The 25,012-nt window shown below is 37.6% G+C and overlaps 1 protein-coding gene across 2 annotated transcripts in view; it reads right to left on the bottom strand.

Annotated features, from left to right (window-relative positions):
• The window catches only part of GOLM2 (golgi membrane protein 2), a 111,180-nt gene that overhangs the window by 63,168 nt on the left and 23,000 nt on the right, over window positions 1-25,012 (bottom strand). For both annotated transcript variants that reach the window (XM_065871583.1, XM_065871582.1), the window contains exon 2: window positions 2,530-2,584. In XM_065871583.1, coding sequence (XP_065727655.1) covers window positions 2,530-2,584 — 55 coding nt within the window. The remainder of the gene's footprint in view (window positions 1-2,529; window positions 2,585-25,012) is intronic.

Here is a 25,012-nt window from a genome sequence, read left to right as displayed (position 1 = left end):
AGGCTTCTCATTGTGGTAGCTTCTCTTGTTGGGGAGCACGGGCGCTAGGCTTGCAGGCTTCAGTAGTTGTGGCACGTGGGCTCAATAGTTGTGGCTCGTGGGCTCTAGAACGCAGGCTCAGTAGTTGTGGTGCATGGGCTTAGTTGCTCCGCAGCATGTGGGGTCTTCCTGGACCAGGGATCAAACCTGTGTCCCCTGAATTGGCAGGGGGACTCTTAACCACTGCAACACCAGGAAAGTCCCCAGAGTAACTTAATATGAGATCAGGTCCAAGGTTGATTGTGCAGGGTAGTCTAGCTCTGACAGTAATATCATGGTATGCTATAGAAAGATATGGCCATAATCTCTCAATTTAACTTCTAGGATGATCTTTTAAAGCCAAAAAAAAAATTTACTTCTGGAAATTTTTTATTGCAAATTTTCTTTCAGTAATAGGAATAAAAATAAGGTAAGCTACTCAAAATAAATCAGTGTATAGTAGAATGTTAATTTACTTTCTCAGGCATTAAAAACCAACCCTAATCCTCTTATTTCCAAGAAAATATTAAAAGATTTTTTTTAGGATCTTGATGTGTATTAATTCCATTATATCCGACATTAATGTCAATGAAAACAGTCAAATACGGATTTTACTGTCAACTTGTCAAGAAGTTTGTTTCAGCAGAAAGTTTCCAGGGTGCAAAAGTCACATTAATGAAATTCAGTCTCAAGCATCCAAGCTTCAGTAACTGCACTAAAACCAAAAGTTGCATGGTATGAGTTCAAATCAAAGCTTTTTTCTCTGCTAAAGATCATCATCAAAATTTCAAAACATCTCAAGATCTACTTCAACACATACAGCAAAATAAAGATTTTTACTCAGTAACATAGGCTGTCATTTTCTCTGACATGTACTAGCAAAACCCATAGGACTTCCTATTCAACGATCTATTACTATTTAATAAGAAATATACTTTGATGACAAGCAAAATCATTTGTAAAAATTGCAAGCTGGAAGCAGCACTGACAGTGTGCCATCTTCTGTGTCATCCTGTGCACTCCTGTGAGTCAAAAAGAGTAGAATATGGACACAAATGCAACAACAATTATTGTGGCCAACCAGAAAGTAAATTTTTAACAGAAAATCAAAGCTGTTCTAAATCATAGATAGTAAAAAATTAATAATTCCTATGTCTGGGTTATAACACACAAATGATATTTCCTAATGGATTTGCTAGGTGAGAAGCAAAATTTACATAAATTACAAAGTCAACTTAGGTTGACTTCTTCAAGAGGATGTTTGAAAATATATTACCTGGGATTTCCCTGGTGGTGCAGTGGTTAAGAAGCTGCCTGCCAATGCAGGGGGCACAGGTTCGATCCTTGGTCTGGGAAGATCCCACATGCCGAGGAGCAACTAAGCCCGTGCGCCACAACTACTGAGCCTGTGCTCTAGAGCCCGCAAGCCAAAACTACTGATCTCGTGCGCCCCAACTACTGAAGCCCGTGAACTCTAGGGCCCGCATGCTGTAACTACTGAGCCTGTGTGATGCAACTACTGAAGTCCATGTGCCTAGAGCCTGTGCTCCACAACAAGAGAAGCCACTGCAATGAGAAGCCCACACACTGCAATGAAGAGTAGCCCCAGCTCATGGCAACTAGAGAAAGCCCACATGCAGCAACAAAGACCCAATGCAGCCAATAAATAAATATAAATAAATTTGAAAAATATATGTATATATTACTTAATTCTATCTAAATAGGTTTAAAATGGTTATATATAGTTATGAAATTAGAGAGCAAGTATTACCCACATATATAAACTCAGAGTCACTGCATGCAAAGTTTTAAAATATATAGGGTTGTAATCAAAAGGTATGAGGGAAAAGCGGGATAGTCCTCAGACCCCAAACTCCAAAGGCCAGTGACAGTGTGAAGTAATGTAAGCAGGCGATAGAGCTTGTTCTCTTTACCTATTATTTTTCATAAGAGCTTTAGTCATCTCCTATCACTTCATCTAAGTGAAAAAAAATCTGTCTTTCTTTCTATCTATCTATCTACCTACCTACCTATCTATCAAATCTGTCTCCAGGTTTCTTCCCAGTTTTTGTTGCAGGTTTCTTTGATCCTGGGGTATGTAAAACATTAAGTTTGGAGGATTTTTCCAACGCATCCCTAGATCGGAATGGATTATTTTAGCAGACTGGACACAGAACAATCATCCTTAATCTTTTCCCTAGAAATCTGACAGTCTCCGAAGTTACACCTCAATTTTCTTTGAGGATTCTTCTAACATTTCATTGCATGAACTCTGTCTACAGCACAAGATTAAAATGCAGACCTCAAATATTAACTTGCACTTATTATATATAAAGTAACATTAAAAAATTTTCAATATATCTTAAGACAAAAGGATAAATGTTTTGCCATCAGAGGAGCTTTGTTCAAAAATCCTATTTCATTTAGCTGTTTAACTTGAGGATTTCTTAATTCTTCAGGATTTTAGACATTTAGTGACCTTTATCTTTAATCTGTAATTAAGTTTCTTACCCTTTAAATGATGTATGTCTGCCATCTGATATGATATGTTGTTCTGCAGTTTAACCTGAAAAAAAAAATCATTTTCATTTTACTAAAGAATATGTAGTTTTGCTCATATTTACTTTTGTTCCCTCATATTCATTTTGAGCTTGATCATAAGTACAAAAGAAAAATCCTTAAGTTATGCATAACACACCACTTTCCAAAAAGAATTAGAAATAAGTTCTGATTTTGTAATACTCATTTTAAATTTGCACAAGAATATTCATTTTACTTAATATATAGTATAACAATTTTCAAAAGTTTTTAAGTTTGATTCCAAAGGTGATTTGGAGGATGAGACCATATGAAAAAGAACAAACATCTTCCTTTCTTCATCTCCCAAACATTCAGAGGGTACCTTCCTTTGGAGAAGAACCACCAATGCTTCTCCAGCTCTTTTTAGGGTAAAGGCAGTCTGAAATCTCTACCTAGAACTTGAACAACAGTGAAGAAGAGCACCTTTATCATCAAAGCCGTGTGGATGAAAGGCTCTTGGTGCTGCAGCCAGGAGTCAGTGCTGTGCCTCTGAGGTGGGAGAGCCAACTTCAGGACACTGGTCCATAAGAGACCTCCCAGCTCCACATAATATCAAACGGCGAAAATCTCCCAGAGATCTCCATCTCAACACCAACACCCAGCTTCACTCAACGACCAGCAAGCTACAGTGCTGGACATCTTATGCCAAACAACTAGCAAGACAGGAACACAACACCATCCATTAGCAAAGAGGCTGCCTAAGATCATAATAAGTCCACAAAACCCCCAAAACACACTACCAGACGTGGACCTGCCCACCAGAAAGACAAGATCCAGCCTCATTCACCAGAACACAGGCACTAGTCCCCTCCACCAGGAAGCCTACACAACCCACTGAACCAACTTTAGCCACTGGGGACAGACACCAAAAACAACGGGAACTACGAACCTGCAGCCTGCAAAAAGGAGACCCCCAAACACAGTAAGATAAGCAAAATGAGAAGACAGAAAAACACACAGCAGATGAAGGAGCAAGATAAAAACCCACCAGACCTAACAAATGAAGAGGAAATAGGCTGTCTACCTGAAAAAGAATTCAGAATAATGATAGTAAAGGTGATCCAAAATCTTGGAAATAGAATAGAGAAAATGCAAGAAACATTTAATAAGGACTTACAAGAACTAAAGATGAAACAAGCAATGATGAACAACACAACAAATGAAATTAAAAATACTCTAGAAGGGATCAACAGCAGAATAACTGAGGCAGAAGAACGGATAAGTGACCCGGAAGATAAAATAGTGGAAATAACTACTGCAGAGCAGAATAAAGAAAAAAGAATGAAAAGAACTGAGGACAGTCTCAGAGACCTCTGGGACAACATTACACGCACCAACATTCAAATTATAGGGGTTCCAGAAGAAGAAGAGAAAAAGAAAGGGTCTGAGAAAATATTTGAAGAGATTATAGTCGAAAACTTCCCTAATACGGGAAAGGAAATAGTTAATCAAGTTCAGGAAACACAGAGAGTCCCATACAGGATAAATCCAAGGAGAAATACGCCAAGACACATATTAATCAAACTGTCAAAAATTAAATACAAAGAAAACATACTAAAAGCAGCAAGGGAAAAACAACAAATAACACACAAGGGAATTCCCATAAGGTTAACAGCTGATCCTTCAGCAGAAACTCTGCAAGCCAGAAGGGACTGGCAGGACATACTTAAAGTGATGAAGGAGAAAAACCTACAACCAAGATTACTCTACCCAGCAAGGATCTCATTCAGATTTGATGGAGAAATTAAAACCTTTACAGAAAAGCAAAAGCTGAGAGAGTTCAGCACCACCAAACCAGCTTTACAAAAATGCTAAAGGATCTTCTCTAGGCAAGAAACACAAGAGAAGGAAAAGACCTATAATAACAAACCCAAAACAATTAAGAAAATGGGAATAGGAACATACATATCGATAATCGCCTTAAACGTAAATGGATAAAATGCTCCTACCAAAAGACACAGACTGGCTGAACGGATACAAAAACAAGAACCATATATATATTGCCTACAAGAGACCCACTTCAGACCGAGAGACACATACAGACTGAAAGTGAGGGGAGGAAAAAAGATATTCCATGCAAATGGAAACCAAAAGAAAGCTGGAATAGCAATTCTCATATCAGACAAAACAGACTTTAAAATAAAGACTATTAGAAGAGACAAAGAAGGACACTACATAATGATCAAGGGATCGACCCAAGAAGAAGATATAACAATTGTAAATATTTATGCACCCAACATAGGAGCACCTCAATACATAAGGCAAACACTAACAGCCATAAAGGGGAAATCGACAGCAACACATTCATAGTAGGGGACTTAAACACCCCACTCTCACCAATGGACAGATCATCCAAAATGGAAATAAATAAGGAAACACAAGCTTTAAATGATACATTAAACAAGATGGACTTAATTGATATTTATAGGACATTCCATCCAAAAACAACAGAATACACATTTTTCTCAAGTGCTCATGGAACATTCTCCAGGATAGATCTTACCTTGGGTCACAAATCAAGCCTTGGTAAATTTAAGAAAACTGAAATTGCATCAAGTATCTTTTCCAACCACAATGCTATGGGACTAGATATCAATTACAGGAAAATATCTGTAAAAAATACAAACACATGGAGGCTAAACAATACACTACTTAATAACGAAGTGATCACTGAAGAAATCAAAGAGGAAATCAAAAAATACCTAGAAACAAATGACAATGGAGACATGACGACCCAAAACCTATGGGATGCAGCAAAAACAGTTCTAAGAGGGAAGCTTATAGCAAAACAATCCTACCTTAAGAAACAGGAAACATCTCGAATAAACAACCTAACCTTGCACCTCAAGCAATCAGAGAAAGAAGAACAAAAAAACCCCAAAGTAAGCAGAAGAAAAGAAATCATATAGATCAGATCAGAAATATATGAAAAAGAAATGAAGGAAGCAATAGCAAAGATCAATAAAACTAAAAGCTGGTTCTTTGAGAAGTAAAACAAAATTGATAAACCATTAGCCAGACTCATCAAGACAAAAAGGGAGAAGACTCAAATCAATAGAATTAGAAATGAAAAAGGAGAAGTAACAACTGACACTGCAGAAATACAAAAGATCATGAGAGATTACTACAAGCAACTCTATGCCAATAAAATGGACAACCTGGAAAAAATGGACAAATTCTTAGAAATGCACAACCTGCCAAGAGTGAATCAGAAAGAAATAGAAAATATGAACAGACTAACCACAGGCAATGAAATTGAAACTGTGATTAAAAATCTTCCAACAAACAAAAGCCCAGGACCAGGTGGCTTCACAGGCAAATTCTATCAAACATTTAGAGAAGAGCTAACACCTATCCTTCTCAAACTCTTCCAAAATATAGCAGAGGGAGGAACACTCCCAAACTCATTCTACGAGGCCACCATAACCCTGATACCAAAACCAGACAAGGAGGTCACAAAGAAAGAAAACTACAGGCCAATATCACTGATGAACATAGATGCAAAAATCCTCAACAAAATACTAGCAAACAGAATCCAACAGCACATTAAAAGGATCATACACCATGATCAAGTGGGGTTTATTCCAGGAATGCAAGGATTCTTCAATATACGCAAATCAATCAATGTGATACACCATATCAACAAACTGAAGGAGAAAAAACATATGATCATCTCAATAGATGCAGAGAAAGCTTTCAACAAAATTCAACACCCATTTATGATAAAAATCCTTCAGAAAGTAGGCATAGAGGGAACTTTCCACAACAGAATAAAGGCCATATATGACAAACCCACAGCCAACATTGTCCTCAATGGTGAAAAACTGAAACCATTTCCACTAAGATCAGGAACAAGACAAGGTTGCCCACTCTCACCACTCTTATTCAACATAGTTTTGGAAGTTTTAGCCACAGCAATCAGAGAAGAAAAGGAAATAAAAGGAATCCAAATTGGAAAACAAGAAATAAAGCTGTCACTGTTTGCAGATGACATGATACTATACATAGAGAATCCTAAAGATGCTACCAGAAAACTACTAGAGCTAATCAATGAATTTGGTAAAGTAGCAGGATACAAAATTAATACACAGAAATCTCTGGCATTCCTATACACTAGTGATGAAAAATCTGAAAGTGAAATCAAGAAAACACTCCCATTTACCATTGCAACAAAAAGAATAAAATATCTAGGAATAAACCTACCTAAGGAGACAAAAGACCTGTATGCAGAAAATTATAAGACACTGATGAAAGAAATTAAAGATGATACAAATAGATGGAGAGATATACCATGTTCTTGGATTGGAAGAATCAACATTGTAAAAATGGCTCTACTACCCAAAGCAATCTACAGATTCAATGCAATCCCTATCAAACTACCACTGGCATTTTTCACAGAACTAGAACAAAAAATGTCACAATTTGTATGGAAACACAAAAGACCCCGAATAGCCAAAACAATCTTGAGAACGAAAAATGGAGCTGGAAGAATCAGGCTCCCTGACTTCAGACTATACTACAAAGCTACAGTAATCAAGACAGTATGGTACTGGCACAAAAACAGAAAGATCAATGGAACAGGATAGAAAGCCGAGAGATAAACCCACGCACATACGGTCACCTTATCTCTGATAAAGGAGGCAGGAATGTACAGTGGAGAAAGGACAGCCTCTTCAATAAGTGGTGCTGGGAAAACTGGACAGGTACATGTAAAAGTATGAGATTAGATCACTCCCTAACACCATACACAAAAATAAGCTCAAAATGGCTTAAAGACCTAAATGTAAGGCCAGAAACTATCAAACTCTTAGAGGAAAACATAGGCAGAACACTCTATGACATAAATCACAGCAAGATCCTTTCTGACCCACCTCCTAGAGTAATGGAAATAAAACCAAAAATAAACAAATGGGACCTAATGAAACTTCAAAGCTTTTGTACTGCAAAGGAAACCATAAACAATACCAAAAGACAACTCTCAGAATGGGAGAAAATATTTGCAAATGAAGCAACTGACAAAGGATTAATCTCCAAAATTTACAAGCAGCTCAATAACAAAAAAACAAATAACCCAATCCAAAAATGGGCAGCAGATCTAAACAGACATTTCTCCAAAGAAGATATACAGATTGCCAGCAAACACATGAAAGAATGCTCAACATCACTAATCATTAGAGAAATGCAAATCAAAACTACAACGAGATATCATCTCACACTAGTCAGAATGGCCAACATCAAAAAATCTAGAAACAATAAATGCTGGATAGGGTGTGGAGAAAAGGGAACACTCTTGCACTGCTGGTGGGAATGTGAATTGGTACAGCCACTATGGAGAACAGTATGGAGGTTCTTTAAAAAACTACAAATAGAACTACCATATGACCCAGCAATCCCACTACTGGGCATATACCCTGAGAAAACCATAATTCAAAAAGAGTCACATTCCACAATGTTCACTGCAGCTCTATTTACAATAGCCAGGAGATGGAAACAACGTAAGTGTCCATCATCGGATGAATGGATAAAGAAGATGTGGCACATATACACAATGGAATATTACTCAGCCTTAAAAAGAAATGAAATTGAGCTATTTGTAATGAGATGGATAGACCTAGAGTCTGTCATACAGAGTGAAGTAAGTCAGAAAGAAAAAGACAAATACCGTATGCTAACACATATATATGGAATTTAAGGGGAAAAAATGTCATGAAGAACCTAGGGATAAGACAGGAATAGAGGCGCAGACCTACTGGAGAACGGAATTGAGGATATGGGGAGGGGGAATGGTGAGTTTTGACAGGGCGAGAGAGAGTCATGGACATATACACACTAACAAATGTAGTAAGGTAGATAGCAAGGGGGAAGCAGCCGCAAGGCACAGGGATATTAGCTCGGGGCGTTGGGACAGCCTGGAGGGGTGGAAGGGGGAGAGAGGGAGGGAGGGAGACACAAGAGGGAAGACACAGGGAGCATATGTATATGTATAGCTGATTCACTTTGTTGTAAAGCAGAAACTAACACACCATTGTAAAGCAATTATACCCCAATAAAGATGTTTAAAAAAAAAAAAAAAAAAAAAAAAGAAGATGTGGCACATATATACAATGGAATATTACTCAGCCATAAAAAGAAACGAAACTGAGTTATTTGTAGTGAGGAGGATGGACCTAGAGTCTGTCATACAGAGTGAAGTAAGTCAGAAAGAGAAAAACAAATACCGTGTGCTAGCACATATATATGAAATCTAAGAAAAAAAAAGAAAAAGGTCATGAAGAACCTAGGGGTAAGATGGGGACAAAGACACAGACCTACTAGAGAATGGACTTGAGGATATGGGGAGGGGGAAGGGTAAGCTGTGACAAAGTGAGAGAGTGGCATGGACATATATACACTACCAAACGTAAAATAGATAGCTAGTGGGAAGCAGCCGCATAGCACAGGGAGATCAGCTCCGTGCTTTGTGACCACCAAGATGGGTGGGATAGGGAGGGTGGGAGGGACGGAGATGCAAGAGGGAAGAGATATGGGAACATATGTATATGTATAACTGATTCACTTTGTTATAAAGCAGAAACTAACACACCATTGTAAAGCAATTATACTCCAGTAAAGATGTAAAAAAAAAAAAAAGAAAAAGTTTTTGAGTTGAATATTGGTTAATAGTATGGTTTTTCGAAATCTTACCAGAAGATTTTCAACTCTATATTAAGAAAAGAATTGTTTGAATCAATTAATGTCAAGTCAAAAATAATTATTGTTTATCAACATCCCACAGGATGACAGATACTACACAGGACTCATTGCTGCAGTCACTGTCCTGTAGGTGCCAGTATACAAGAGCTCCAGGAACTTAAAGTGTACCAAAATATGACTCAGGTTAAGGCTTACCACTTTATTTAAAAATTAAGACAAGGCCTTGGATAGCCAGGATATCAAAGAACTACTTTGTCTCCGTTCTTGCTTAAACAGGTTTCATCTAATTGTAAAATGCAACTAAAATACTATAAACAGGTTATCTTGTCATCCTCAAGAGTAACATTATTTTGAAAGGTGCAGACTGATTCATACTGATGAAAAAGCAGCACCATGAGTGGCAAAATGATTATGCTAAATACCACTTCAATCTCTCAAGAAAAAAACTTTAACTTTTCATTTTGAAATAATTATAGGTTCATAGGAAATTGCAAAGATAGCACAGATAAATCTGATATACCCTTCACACAATTTTCCCCAATGGGTACATCTTATACAACAATATGACATCAAAATCAGGAAACTGACATTGGTACAATGTGTATGTATATAGTTCTATGCCATTTTATCATATGTATAGATTCATGTAGACACCATCAAAATCAAGATACAGACCTATTCCACTGTCACCAATATCTCCCTCATGCTACCCTTTATAGTCAAACCTATCCTCCTTCCCCACTATACCTGATCCCTGGTAACCACTAATTTGTTCTCCATTCCGTAATTTTGTCGTTTCAAGATTATATAAATGGAATCATATAGTATGTGACTTTCTGAGATTTTTTTCAATCAACATAATTGTATACATCAATAGTTCATTCCTTTTTATTGCTGAGTAGTATTCCGATATGAATGTACAATAGTTTGTTTAAGCATTCAACTACTTTAGAACATATTGGTGGTTTCTAGTTTTTGGCTATAACAAATACAGCAGCTATGAAAAACTGTGTACAGATTTTTACATGAATATTAGTTTTTATTTCTCTGGAATAAATGCCCAGGAGTGAGACTGCTGGGTTGTATGGTAAGTCTATGTTTAGTTTTTAAAGAAACTGTCATGTTATTTTCCAGAGTGTCCATGACATTTTCAACTACGTTTTAAGAACTTATTGTGCCAAGGTACTGGATGGGAGAGTATAAAACAATTAGAAAACATGAGAGCAGTCTCAAAGAATCAGTAGGCAAGGTAGCACCTAAACTAGTATAATTACTGTAGGATTTCAGAGATGATTCCTACCTAATATGATCAGGAAAGTTTCTTGGAAGGGGTCTTATCCGAATTAGGCATTGAAGGCTAGGTAAAACTCTAAATAAGTAGAAAAAAGCATTTCAGATAGAGGAGGTGGCATAAGAAAAGGTACAGAGGTAAGAAAGCATGAGACATGTATGAAGACCCCACCAAGGTACTGTTTGGCTAAAGCACATGATACAGGGAAAACTATAATAATGAAGAAGGTTGGGAAAAAAAAGACTGGAGGGCCCTTCCACTGATATGAAATGTCCAGACTAGGCAAATCCATAGAGACAAAAAGTAATTAAAGGTTGCCAGGGGCTGAAGGGAGGGGGAATGAAGGGTGACCTCCTAATGGGCGTGGGGTTTCTTTTTGGGGTGATAAAAATGTTCTGGAATTAAATAGGGAGATGGCTGCACAACTTTGTGAGTATACTAAAAACCTCTGAATTGCACACTTTTTAAAAAAAGGGCGAATTTCATGCTCTCTGAATTATATCAACATTTTAATGCAAAAAATAAAAATGCTGAGGGTACTATGGGGCACCATATAGGAAACTGGGGATAAAATAATGGATAAACACTAGGCACTCAAGTTTACTATTTAGAAGACACAGTCAAGTAGACAGGCAATTATAGTAAAATAAGTGCTATTATTGGATTCTACAGACAGGATGGCAGAACTTAGTAAAAGCATTTAAATCCAGCCTTGGGGGAATGAGAGGAGGTTTCTGGAGATGATGATAACTGAAATAAGTCCAGCAGGAAGAATAGTGGTTAGCCAGGTGGAAGTAGGGAGAGGGTAAGGAAACATGTGTCAAAATTTCGAAGTGAAAAACACTGCACATCAGAGAAACTGCAAGCACTTCTAAGCAGTTTTAAGCTGGAACAGAGAGTTGGGGGAAATGACAAGAAATATGTCTAGAAAGATAAGCAAGGTCCACATTACAAAGCGTCTTGCCAAGGAATGTGGATACATTCCACTGGCTATGGTCAACTTTTAAAGGACTTCAAACAATGTAATGAAACCAAATTTGCATTTTAAAAAGTCAATCTGGCTTCAGTATGATGAGTGGACTAGAGAGACAAGACTAGAGAGACCAGGTAAGACAGTAGGAGAATGGGGGACTACTGTTGTTTTTCAAGTGAGAGAAAATGTTCCTTCAAGCCAGGGGTGGGCAAATTATGCCTGTGAGCCAAATCTAGCCTGCTGCCTGCTTTTGTATGGATGGCAAACAAAGGATGGTTTTTACATTTTTAAATGGTTGGAGAGAAAAGCCAAAAGAATATTTCATGAATTATATGAAATTCAAATTTCAGTGTCTATAAATAAAGTTTTATGGGAAATAGCCCCATCCATTCATTTCCATATTGTCTATGGCTGCTTTGGAGCTGCAGTGATTGCAAAAAAGATCATATGGACTGCAAAGCCTTAAGTATTTACTATCTGGCCCTTTATAGAAAAAGTTTGCCAATTCCTGGTCCAAACTAACAGAATGAGAACAGAGACATAAATATATGTGAGAGATATTAAAGGGGAACAATGAATAGTCTAACTGATTGATTAGATAGAGGAGTAAAAGAAGAAACATTAAGGATGATGTTTAAATTTCTAGAGTAAGGGGACTAAGGTAAGACTGCAATACTCCATAATAGGGAAACACAGGAGAAACAGACTTGGGATGGGAGGGAGAAGTGGGGACATGATTCTTTTTCAGATTTGGACCTACTGAATTTGAGGCACTTGTGACACACCCAAGAGATCTTTAGTAGGAAGTTGGACATATGGGTTTAGAGCTTGGGCATAGATGATTTGAGAGTTATTCGCATACGGATGGCGATTAAAGCCATGGGAATGATATCACTGATGAAAAGCTGCAAGAGGCAGCAGGAAAATCTGATACCAACAGCTATGTGATCTGCTGACTACTAAGAACTGCTTTCTAATAACTTCTAATTAGCCTATGTCTATTTTCTTTCCCGTTTCTTTCATAGTAGGCCCCCACCCACCCCAATCCGTGGTTTTGCTTTCTGTGGTTTCAGTTACCAGCAGTCTGAAAATTCCAGAAATAAACAATTCATAAGTTTTAAATTGCGGGCTGTTATGAGTAACGTGATGAAATCTGGGTGACACGCTCCGTCCTTCCTGGGATCCCTAACCATCAACATCACCCGCTCCTAACATCCAACCACTCACAGTGCCATGGCTCGATGGTCCAAGATCACCCAAAGCAAGTGATCCTCCTTCTAACCTAGCAGCAAAAAAGTCAATAGTAGTTTAATGCTACATCATTCATCTCATTTCATCTCACCACGCAGGCATTTTATCATCTCACATCCTCAAAAGAAGGGTGAGTAAAGTACAAGATATTATATTTTGAGAGAGAGAGAGACCACATTCATGTAACTTTGATTACAGTATATTGTTATAATTGTTCTATTTTATTATTAATCTCTTACTGTGCCTTATTTAGAAATTAAACTTTATCGTAGGTATGTATGTATGTATGTAAAAAACATAGTATATATAGGGTATAGTACTATCCATGGTTTCAGGTATAAACTGGGGGTCTTCATATGCATCCCCCAAGGATAAGGGGGGATTATTGTATTTTCATGATCCAATTTCTTTTTACATTTTTTGCCCCTCCAAAGAACATAGCCATCCTTTATTTTTGTTTTCAACAAGTTTGCATTACTTTGTTTTTTATCCATTTTTATGATGCTCTTCCAGCTTCCTGTACTCTATTTTAAATTTACTTTTGAACAGCTAGAGAGATGCTATTCTTTTTCTTTTTTTATTATTAATTAATTAATTAATTTTGGCTGTGCCAGGTCTTAGCTGCGGCCTGCGAGATCTTTAGTCATGGCATGCGAACTGTTAGTTGCGGCATGCATGTGGGATCTAGTTCCCTAACCAGGGATTGAACCCGGGCCCCCTGCATTGGGAGCATGGAGTCTTAGCCACTGGACCACCAAGGAAGTCCCCTATACCCTTATACTCTTAAAAATTTTTTTAATGGAGATGGGGGAATTCAATCTACAGACTTCAAAAATAGTAAAGGATATTATGAGCAGTACTACTTTATTCTTATCACTTTAATTTTCTCTTCAATCTTTTTAATTGAGAATGGAGACGCTGATCCCAATGGCTCGTATATAAAGTCCTCCCATTTCAAAAGCTGCTCTGGAACTATATATTTTACATGGTATTAAAGAGAAAATCACAGCTTGTCTAAATAAAAGCCTTTCTTAATCCAAACAGAATGAATTTATTTCCCACCTCATTCTTTTGCCATGCAAGGATTTTCCAGTTAGCTTCTAAGACCCACTTTATGGCATATTGTTTCCTTGGCATCTCATGTTCTCTATTATTCCTGTCAGTCTTTCTTTGCACAAAAATCTTATATTCAGGGTTCAGTATTATCAGGTACCAGTTCCCAATTTCTCTCACTTCGTATTAATACTAGTTTCAGTGCGATGGTTATCTCACCTTCCATATGCCTTTGAACAGAGGCACAACAGATTTGCTCATAGATCTCTAGTAGATCATTAATCCCAGTTCTCTTCCTTCTAGAATAATTTTATTATGCTGCTCAGTTTTAGAATCTAGATGTCTGCTACTAAATTACCTGTTCATCTTTTTGACACTGCAATATTACAGGCATCTGATATCTCTTCTCTCCACATATACAACCCAATCCCCAAAATTCTTATCTAGCTCCTAAAACAGTTTGACAAAGAATTCCTCTAACTTTCAATCTTATCCTTTTAAGGCAATCTGAATGTGTTTTTACCTACCATGGCACTCCCTTGTATTTTTGCAAAATCTAAGAATGTAAAGCAATGACTTAATTTTGGCTTTAATCTTATGTTTTCTACCATCTTGGATCTGTTTAAAGACTTCTTCCACTTGGCTTCTGATTTTTAATGTTTTCTTCAATGTCTTCAATCTGTTTTTCTTTACTTTTATGCTTCTCATTAATCATTTCTGCATATAGATAGGTCTCTTTAGTTCTTTAACTTCTTTGGGTTTAACCCTCTGAGATCCTTCATTTCTTTTAATACTTCTACCACCTCCTCACCTTCAAAAGGAAGCTGATCATTCCTCCTCATAGTTTTAATTTCCTTGTGTTCTACCAGGAATTTGCTTATGTTCTAAATTACTCTATCAAAACTTCTGAGCTGCTGAGAAATTAATTTGAGTTCTCACTACTGCATAATTAGAAAAAAGGTATTTCACTTTACCACATATATGCTCTGTTGAACTGGCAATGCTATAAAATACAGATGGTCCTCTGCACCCACCATTTTATATAAGGAACTTGAGCATACATCTCTGCACAGGGGCTCCTGGAACCAATCCCTTCAGTACCGAGGGACGACTATACTTTCTTTTCTTTCTAAGTATATTCCAGACAAGTAACAGTATATAAACCCTAAGAAGTATTATTTAATCCTTATTTTATAAATGGATTCTCATTAGCTTCTTAGGTCCTTTCTTGGTTACTTTCAGACTTTCCCCATAATATCCTTATTTACAATATGCAAGAAAGATACCAAATAATCATTTTCTTTTTAAATTTCTTTGGGGATGAGAGATAGATGTGTTTAGACAGACACACACACACACATACATTCAGAAACACAGCCCCATCTCTTTGCCTAATGTACATCTATGGTCAGATAGACTCCAACCCAGATTCGAATATATCCTCCAAACCCCCGCAATGCTCAAAACGCCTTGCCTGGCTTCAGAGTCTACTGAGGAAAGCTCATATTCAGTCCTTTCAAAAACAAAACGTTCTTTTATCACATGCAGCCCTATTTCCAACCAGACTGTCACTTTGTCTCTTTTCTACCCCCAAGGTTCATCAGAAATGAGAATTCCATGAGACCAGAAACTGTCTCTCGTTCATCCCTGTGTCCAGTGTCTGGCATACTGCCTGACCCCAATAAACACTCAATAAGTGTTTGCTGAATGGCTCCTTAGACTTTTGTGTTCCATATTCTTTGTACTACATGCTATCCTACCTGAAGCTGTACTTTAGCCCTATTTATATAATTCTAATTATCCTTCAATACTTCTGAACTACCTCATTTATTTCCCTTTGTTATCAACTTCACTGCTGTAGTTAGGCTTCACTTTCCCTCTCTCCTTCTGTAATACTTGTTTCTCCGGGATTTGGAGTCCATCTATAACAGGCCGATTATCCATGCTTCCTTTGGCCTTTTCCATGTTAATCTCTCAAAATGTGTTTATGACCCTTCCTGCAACCTCTTTTTTCCTTCTTCTTCTGAGGCATGTGTTCTTTATCTCTTTTTTTCAGTAAGAATTATCCTCTCCTGATATTTTCCTACAGCACTTCTTAGAGCTCACCCTCAGCTACTTCATTTATTTTCCTCTAATCTTTGTTCCTCTAATACCTAAAACTTAATCTTTATATTTCTACCCCCTCTTTTCTGAAGCTCTCTTAATGCTTTCCCCATCCCACATGGCTACTGTGAATTAAGTTTGGGAGCTGTTACCAGCTCACTTGCTCTGCTTTTCTTTTCATTCTGGGACCTTGAAAATGGCTCAGCTGTGCATGCTTCACTTTCATTATGACCTGTTCTCAGGCAATCAGCACAACTATGACCACTGATCCCAAAGATTACATACAATTGGCTTTTTAGAGATGTCATTTCTGGCTCCTTTTTCTCCACACTAGAAACATTTTTCCTGATTATATCTCATACTCAGATGATTTCTGGAAACAAAACTATTTTCTGTAATATAATTGCCAAACCTGGCTGATGCTCAGAATCACCTGAGGAGCTTTAAGAAATATATATCCTTGCCTCCCCAACACCACTTCAGTCCAATTCAGCAGTCTGGGGATGAGTCCAGGAATCTTTTTTTCTAAAAAGCTAAAGTGATTCTGATAAGCAGCCATGTTTAGCAATTACTCATCTATAGTATGTCTCTGGCTGGCAACTATACCAGCTGGATCAAAATGGAATAACATTAATAATAACTATTAAATGCTTATTCTGTGCCAGGCCTTGTGCTAAGTGCTAATCAAATATTATTGCATTTAGTCCCCACAACCACCCTCTGAGGTGGACTCTCCATTTCACAGATGAGGAAACTGTGCTCTATATCGTATGCCTACAGTAGATTCTGGATATTCTCCCAAGCAGTCCCAGACCAAAGTCTGTGCTTATGACTCCCATGCATATACTAGATCAGTAGTTAGTAGGTGTCTATAACCTTTTTTTCTTATTCCTCATACATTGCACACATGTAATTCAGTCAACATTCCAAACACACTTGCAACTTTTACTTGATCTGTCAAAGAATTAGTCTCTCTTGAAGCAAGTTTTAGTTTAAACTAGACCCAGTTACATTTTTAAAGAGAATAAGATAAGCAAGGTCTTTGGTCTTAGTTGGCTACAATGAATCACTACAAAGGTTTTTTATTCACTCATTCTTTTTTTTTTTGATAAGTCATTTATAATGCATTTACTGAATATGCACTATGTGCTAGGCCTGAGGATACAAAGTATTTGGTTTTGGTCTGTTAAGAAGAGTCACAAAAAAATCACTAAAGTTTGTTTATTCATTCATTCTGTCAGCCAGTCATAAAGAAAGCATTAATCGAACACCTACTAAGTGAAAGACAGTGTAGAAGGCCTAGAAATACAACAATATACAAGAAACAGGAGAGAGGTCTGGATAAAGGATACACATTTTGGAGTCATCAGCGTAAATGAAGTTTTCTGAGTGATTATGATTACTTAGGAAGAGAGTAGAATGAGAAGAGGATCTCAAATAGAAAACTATGAACTATAACACTTAATGATGAATAGGAGAGAAGCCAGTAAGGGAGACTAAGAACTGAGAGAAGAAAAACGGGAGAGTCTAGCATGATGGAAGCCAGGAGCACAGTGCTAGGTAAAAAGATGCTGAGAAGTTGGGTACAGGGAGAGAAAAATGCAAATGTGGACAAAGACAATTCTCTGTTCAAGAAATGTGATTGGGAAGGGGAAGAAAGACTCAGGTATATTTTAAGTGCTGAGGAGCAAGTATAGACAAAGGGATTGAATATAAGAGGGAGACTGGATTAATAACAGGACGAGGTCTTTGAAAAGGTAGAGGAGATTGGACCCCGAGAACAGGTGGAGAGGCTGGTCCTGGAGAAAGGATGAACCCTTCTTTATTCTAACAAGGAGGAAAGACATACAGGTGGAGATGTAGGTATGCCTGCAGATTTGGTAGGGTAGTAGTTCCTGTTCAATTCTTGGTCAAGCGGGAAACAGGATCACCTGTTGAGCTCAAGGAGAAGAGGAGTTTAAGGCAGGCAGGGGCTGAGGAGGGTAGAAGTTTGAAAGTTGTTGGAATGAGTGTGTTGACTAGATATATGTAATCTGTAAGGTGCTCATGAAAATCCAGTTGGGGTAGCTGATCATAAATTTCTGTAAGTACCAGTATGGTTGTATGAATTTCTCCACCTGCACTTGAAATAGACATGTAAAAGAATAATGGCAAGAAACTAAAACAACAGACCATTGAATCTTAGCTGTATAGAGAGGAAAGTAAAGAATGAATAGGGATACTGGAAAGGAAGAAGAAAAGGATCAGCAGTCTAGGTGAAGTTGAAAAACAAGTATAGTTTGTTCGGCAGTTCTAATCCTTTTTTTTTTTTAACATATTCTCCCAAGAATATGCATGTTTGAGGTTCACAAACTTTCAGTTTCAAGGATTTGAAATCTTATGTCAGGTTCATGTTACAATGAATTAATAATTAAGGCCTTTGGTAGTCATTAATGTTGGCAAATATTTCTAGCTCTCATCCCAGGCACTTTGTAGGATTGCTCCTCCCCATTCTTCTGAAATTGGGTTAAGGGAGGGGCAATGAAATGTGAGCAAAATGACAGGAATTGCGTCCAGGCATAAGCAATTATAGGGAGCACAGTTCACTATTCTCTCATTCTACCAAAGCCACCAATGTTTCAGATGGTGACTGCTCAGTCCTCTAGGGTCATAAAAAGACAAAGACACAGAGCAATGCCTCCAGTAGACCCACAAAGGGCATGATGAATGAGTGATCAATTTTAAGCCACATAAGAGGATGCAGATGGAGGACTATGAAAGGGAAGGAGAGAATGAGAGATAGGTAGGGAAATCAAGGCAGATTTGGAAGGGAAAGCAAGGCAGACCTGGAAAGTATGAGAGCAAGAGTCTCTTCCCCACCTGCCATATCCAGCCCATAAGACATTTCCATTTGCACATCCACTAATACCTGAAACTTGAAATGTAAAAAAATCAAAAGAGTTTCTCCACAAATTAGCACCCTTGTCAACTTTCCCATTACTTTCAGTGGCATCATCATCCTTTTGGTTCTCCTGCCTCTTACCTCTTCTCATCCTATTCACCAGTCCATTAGTGCCTACAACTACATGCCTTCATATGCTGCACAGGCTATCACCAAGTCCGGGGAATTCCCTGGCGGTCCAGTGGTTAAGACTCGGCACTTTCACTGCCATGGGCCCGGGTCGGGGAACTAAGATCCCACAAGCCTGTGCGGCATGGCCAAAATAAATAAATAAATAAAATAAATAAAAGCTATCACCAAGCCCTGGCAATTCTTCTGCAGTTTCTCTCAGATCTGACCCTTAACCTATTCTGTGTTCATGGCAACCACCTACATGGACTATTCTCATCTAGCTGCACTAGAATATAAGCTCCATAAGAGCAGAGAACTTACTTCTTTGGTCACCCCTGTATCCCCTGGAATACTGCAGGTACTCAACATTATTACTGAATAAATAAGTGAAGATATCTAATCTATCAATTGTCTTTTCCCACTTTTATTTATTTTCTAGCCATAGTGAGTAACATCTTTGGAAAAACTTTGTTTTCCATCATCTTTCTTCTAGTCAAGATCTAACAATAGAATACTACTGACCCTGGCATAGACTATAAAATTCTTCTACTGAGGATTTAATGCCTTCCATAAGGTGGGCACCACTTTCTCTAGCCAGTTATCAGAAATGATCACTTTGACATAGTCAAGTTAGTTTTACCCATCTCTAATAATTAAATTTCTCTTTCCTATGTCCATTTATCATCAGCAAATGGAGTATCCTTCCCTTTCCTTTTTACTACTACAAATTACATTGCCTCCTTTAAAATCAGAACCAAAACTTAAATTGATTCTATAGTAGCATGATGTTAATTTTTACAGATAAGAATGTCATTACATTCACTGTCCCCCATCCTTCCAACAAGCTCCCAATTTTTTACGCTATTAGGCCCTATTCATACCTTCCACTTCCAGGTCCCCTCTAATTTAGTCATATCCAGCTACCTCCTGCCAAGACTACACACTACTGTTGCCAAATCCTGTTTTAGGTCTTGAGGGCACATTTAATTTCTTCCTATGTTGATTATTCAGTATATATTTATTGAGTACCTATTTTGCATAAGTCACTGTTCTAAGCACTGGGGATACAGCAAATCAAAAACAGAAAAACATTCCTGCTCTTGTTGATGGGGGTGGCTACAATAAACAAAGAAGTTACAGAACACATTAGAAACTGGTAACTGCTGTGGAAGAAATACATTAGAGATGGAGAAGAGGGGGGAAGGCCTCACCAAAATGGTGTTATTTGAACAAAGACTTGCAAGAGTGAGAATTACCATGTAGCTCTCTGGAGAAAGAGTGTCCTAGGCAGAGGGCATGAAGCCCTACCACAGGAGAATGATTTCTATTTCACAGAACAACAAAAAGGCCAGTGTGGTGTGAATGTTGTGAGCAACAAGAAGGGTAGTAAGAGACAAGGTCAGAGAACTGTGAGCAAAGCAGATGGTATGGGGCCTGTGGACCACTGTAAAGACTTGGACTTTTCCTGCAGTTGAGATGGAAGCCACCGGAAGCATCTTGGGCAGATAAAGAGCATGATCTAATTGACATTTTAACATGATACTGTGTTGAAAATGCATTGAAGTGGAAGCAAGGAGAGAAGGAGGCCAGATAAGCCATCACCAATACTCTAAGCAAGAGATAGTGGTAATTCAGACTGGGGTCGTAGTAATGGGGGTAGGGAGAAGTGTTTGGATTCTGGATATATGTGTTGTAACCTGGGCCAACAGAATTTGCTGGTAAGTTGGAAGTGGCGGTGAAAAATAAGGAGTCAAGAAAAACTCCAAAGTTTCTGGCCTGATAAAAGAAGGAGTTGCCATCAACTTCGTTGGGGATGGCTCTGAGTATAAGATCTGGGGTATGGGAAAGATCAGGGGTTTGGCTTTGGACAGGTTAAGTCCAAAACTGTACTTGCCATCCAAGAGGAAATAATGGGTAAGGAGTTCAAGATGAGTAGGGATATCAAGCCAAGAATTCAAGAGAACAGTTTGGATAAGAGATATAAATTTGGAAATCAACAGTATATAGGTGATATTTAAGTAGGTGTTAGTAGGAGCTCTCCAAGAGACTGAGTATAGATAAGGAAGAGGTCCAAGAACTAAGCCGTAGTTCTTGAGGAGGAACCAGAAAAAACCTCCTCCTTTGAGGAGGAACCAGAAAAAAGTATGAGAAGGACTGGCTAGAAGGCAGAAGGAAAGCTGGATTTCCGGAAAGCCTGTTTCAAAGAGGAGGAGAAGGAAGGAGTAACCAACTTATCAAATGCTGCTCATAGGTGAAGTAAGATGATGACTATGAATTAACAAGTGGATTTAGCAACACTGAAATCACTGGTACCTTGAAAAGGACACTGGTGGTATGGCAGGGGCAAAAGCCTGATTAGAGTGGATTTAAGGGGAATGTATTTAAGCTGTTTCCAGCATAGGCTGCGAGAGGAATTTACTTCCACCAATAATCCTTCTACTTAGCAGAAGGCCAATAGGATTTCAGCTCACTTTCTGTGAAAGTTACCTCAGTTGATCATACTCATTACTTTCAAGTAAAAAATTCTATGGTGGAATTAGTCCTTGGTCCTCTGAAATGAATTTTTCCAGAAATAACTGTATTAGAAAGCTCACTTCAGTTCTTAGCACCTAGAGTGAGTATACATCCTTGATTTTCTAAAGGTTCCAATTTAATATAATTTTGTCCTGTTAATGAAGGGGATTCTTTGTATGTGCAATTAAACATGATTTAATTTTATGCCACTATAAGAGTTTTCATATTAAAGTTTTTTCTCAAATAAAAAAGAAATTCAGGGGACTTCCCTCATGGCAGAATGGTTAAGAGTCCCCCTGCCAATGCAGGAGACATGGGTTGGAGACCTGGTCCAGGAAGATCCCACATGCCGCTGAGCAACTGAGCCCATGCGCCACAACTACTGAGCCTGCGCTCGACAGCCCATGCTCCATAACGAGAAGCCACGTGCCGCAACAAAGACCCAACACATCCAGAATTACATAAATAAAATAAATAAATTTATTTTTTTAAAAAAAGAAATTCATTTTCAGCCAGGGGGCTGGGACAAGGGGAAAAGGGGAGTTTTGTTCATTGGGTATAGCATTTCAGTTCTGCAAGATGAAAAAATTCTAGGGATCTACTGCACAACAATATGCATATAGCTAACATTACTGTGCACTTAAAAATGATTAAGGTGGTAAATTTTATATTATGTGGGGTTTTTAAATCACAATTTAAAAAAATTCTTTTACAGACATCATATCCTGCTGTCAAATAAATCTCTAATTGGAGGCATTGCAGGTACCAGAACAATGTTTGAGGAGTAAAATGTGTTTTGTTTGGGGGAGGGGCACCATTTAAGGAAGTAAAACCTGTTAAGAAATTTTTCTCACTAAGCTGTAATATAGTTTCCTCCTTTCCTCCAGTTAAAGAGATACTGTACGGCATTAGGGCAGCAGCATAAGCTATAAGAATGGGTTATTTATAAGCAGAATATGTATAAGTACTAAACTACCTTGCAGAATTTTATATGAAAGTTCATATCTATATTCTTTAGTCATATAGTCTTTCAAGTTTTTTCCCAGGTCTTTTTAGTTGGAACTCTCTTTCATCCCTTGATCTTAGCTGCTCTTCTCTGGATCTTTCTTAAAACTTAAATCATGTAATCGATACTGAACAAAGTTTTGCAGGTATGGAAAGACTGTGATTATACAGAGGCCCAATAGCATATTGCTTAAAAGAACAAGCTGTAAGGTTAAATTGCCTGAGTCTGAATTCTGAATCCATGACTTATTGGCTCTGTTACCTTAGACATACTGCTTAACTTCTCTGCACTTCAGTTTCCTTATCTGTAAAATGAGAATATGATCTGCCTCATCGGAGACAAATGAATGTTTACAATATCTCCTCCTCCCCCCCACAAGTAGTAAGTTCTTCATAAATGTTAGCTATTATTATTATGTAAAAGAGTAGAATGTCTACTTTATTGTTCCCAGGACCTAGCACAGCAGTCCCCAAAAGTTAGCCTTTTTGTCTAAAGTAGTATATTGGAAATTTCACAGAATTTCCCAATTTATTACTTTATCCCCACTTCCTTTTTTTGATAGCTCAGAGCTAATTATCCTATAAGTACTGTGGATTATTTTCTCCTAAATGCTTCCACTGAATCTTCAATTTTTTCCCCCAATGCATAGTTAATGATCTTTCTGTGGTTTATCCCCTTCAACAGTACCATCTGTACACTATGAACTTTTTCTAAATCATTCATTAAAAATGTTAAATATGACCAGTTGCAAAAATGATCTCATCCTCCACCGTTTATTATTCTCCGAGAAAGTAACCATGGTACAATGGAAAAAATACTGGATTAGAAATCAGAAGACCTAGGTTTTAATTCCAACAATAGGTATGAGACCAGAGGAAAATCACTTTTAAAAGCTTTAGTTTTATCTATACAATGGGAACTACAAGCCCTATCTACCTTATGATTTCATTGTAAATATCAAATTAACCAGCCTTTCAGATCTATTATTCTCTATTCTTGCTGCCATTGTTTTAAAATTAGGCCCATAGTTCTTGCCTAAAATTCTGCAGTAACATATTTCCTAACTGATCTTGACTTCAATTTCTTTTCTCTACAATTATTCTCCATACTATGCCCATAATTATATTTTCAAAATACAAATTTGATTATATTGTTCCCCATCACCAAGAGGGTGATTAGTATGGCATTATAAAGATTCTAAGAGTCTGACTGTAGACAGCCCAGAAATAAACCCCCACACATATTGGTCAACTGATTTTTTTTTTATGGTGCAAGATACTTATTTTTTTATTGGAGTACAATTGCTTTACTATGTTGTGTTAGTTTCTGCTGTACAATGAAGTGAATCAGCTGTATGTATACATATATCCCCTCCCTCTTGGACATCCCTCCCCCGCACCCATCTGGGTCATCACAGAGCACTGAGCTGAGCTCCCTGTGCTATACAGTAGGTTCCCACTAGCTAGCTTTCTCACACATGGTAGTGTATTTATATCATTTGGTAAACTGATTTTTCAATGCTAAGACCATTTAATGGGAAAGAAGAGTCTCTTCAACAAATGCTGCTGAGACAACTAGATAACCACATGCAAAAGAATGAAGTTGGACCCTTACCTTGCACCATACAGGAAGATTAACTCAAATGGATCAAAAACCTAAATTCAAGAGCTAAAACTATAAAACTCTTAGAAGAAAACAGGGGAAAATCTTCATGACCTTCAATTTGGTAATGGTTGTTTAAATATGACACAAAAAGCACAGGCAACAAAAGAAAAAAATAAAACTATATTTATCAAAATTTAAAACTTTTGTATATCAAAGGACACTATCAACAGAATGAAAAGACAACCCACAGAAAGGAGAAAATATCTGCAAATCATATCTCTGACAAGGATTTAATATCAAGACTACATAAAGAACTCCTACAACTCAACAGAAAACACATCAAAAATGAGCAAAGGACTTGAATAGAGATTTCTCCAAAGAAGATAAAAATGGCCAAGAAACACATGAAACAATATTAAACATCATTAGTCATTAGAGAAATGCAAATCAAAACTACCAATACCACCAGGATGGGCTATTACTTAAAAAAAAAAAAAGGGAAAATAACATGTGTTGACAGGGCTATGGAGAAACTGGAAACCCTGTGCATTGCTGATGAGAGTGTAAAATGGTGCAGCCACTGTGGAAAACAGTTTGGTGCTTTCTCAAAAAGTTAAACATAGAATTACCATATGACCCAGCATTTCACTCCTAGGTATATACCCAAAAAAACAGAAAACAGAGATTCAGACAGACTTATACACCAGTGTTCAAAGAAGTATTATTCACAATAGCTAAAAGGTGGAAACAACTCAAGTGTCTATCAACAAAAGAATGGAAAACAGAATGTGGTATATACATACAATGGAATGTTATTCAATCGTAAAGAGGAATGAAGCTCTGATACACGCTAAAACATAGATAAACTTTGAA

This window comes from Phocoena phocoena, chromosome 2, assembly GCF_963924675.1.
Source record: "Phocoena phocoena chromosome 2, mPhoPho1.1, whole genome shotgun sequence".
In the NCBI taxonomy this organism is placed as follows: domain Eukaryota; kingdom Metazoa; phylum Chordata; class Mammalia; order Artiodactyla; family Phocoenidae; genus Phocoena; species Phocoena phocoena.
Note: the sequence above shows the minus strand (reverse complement) of the source record. Positions and strands in the feature narration are given on the sequence as shown.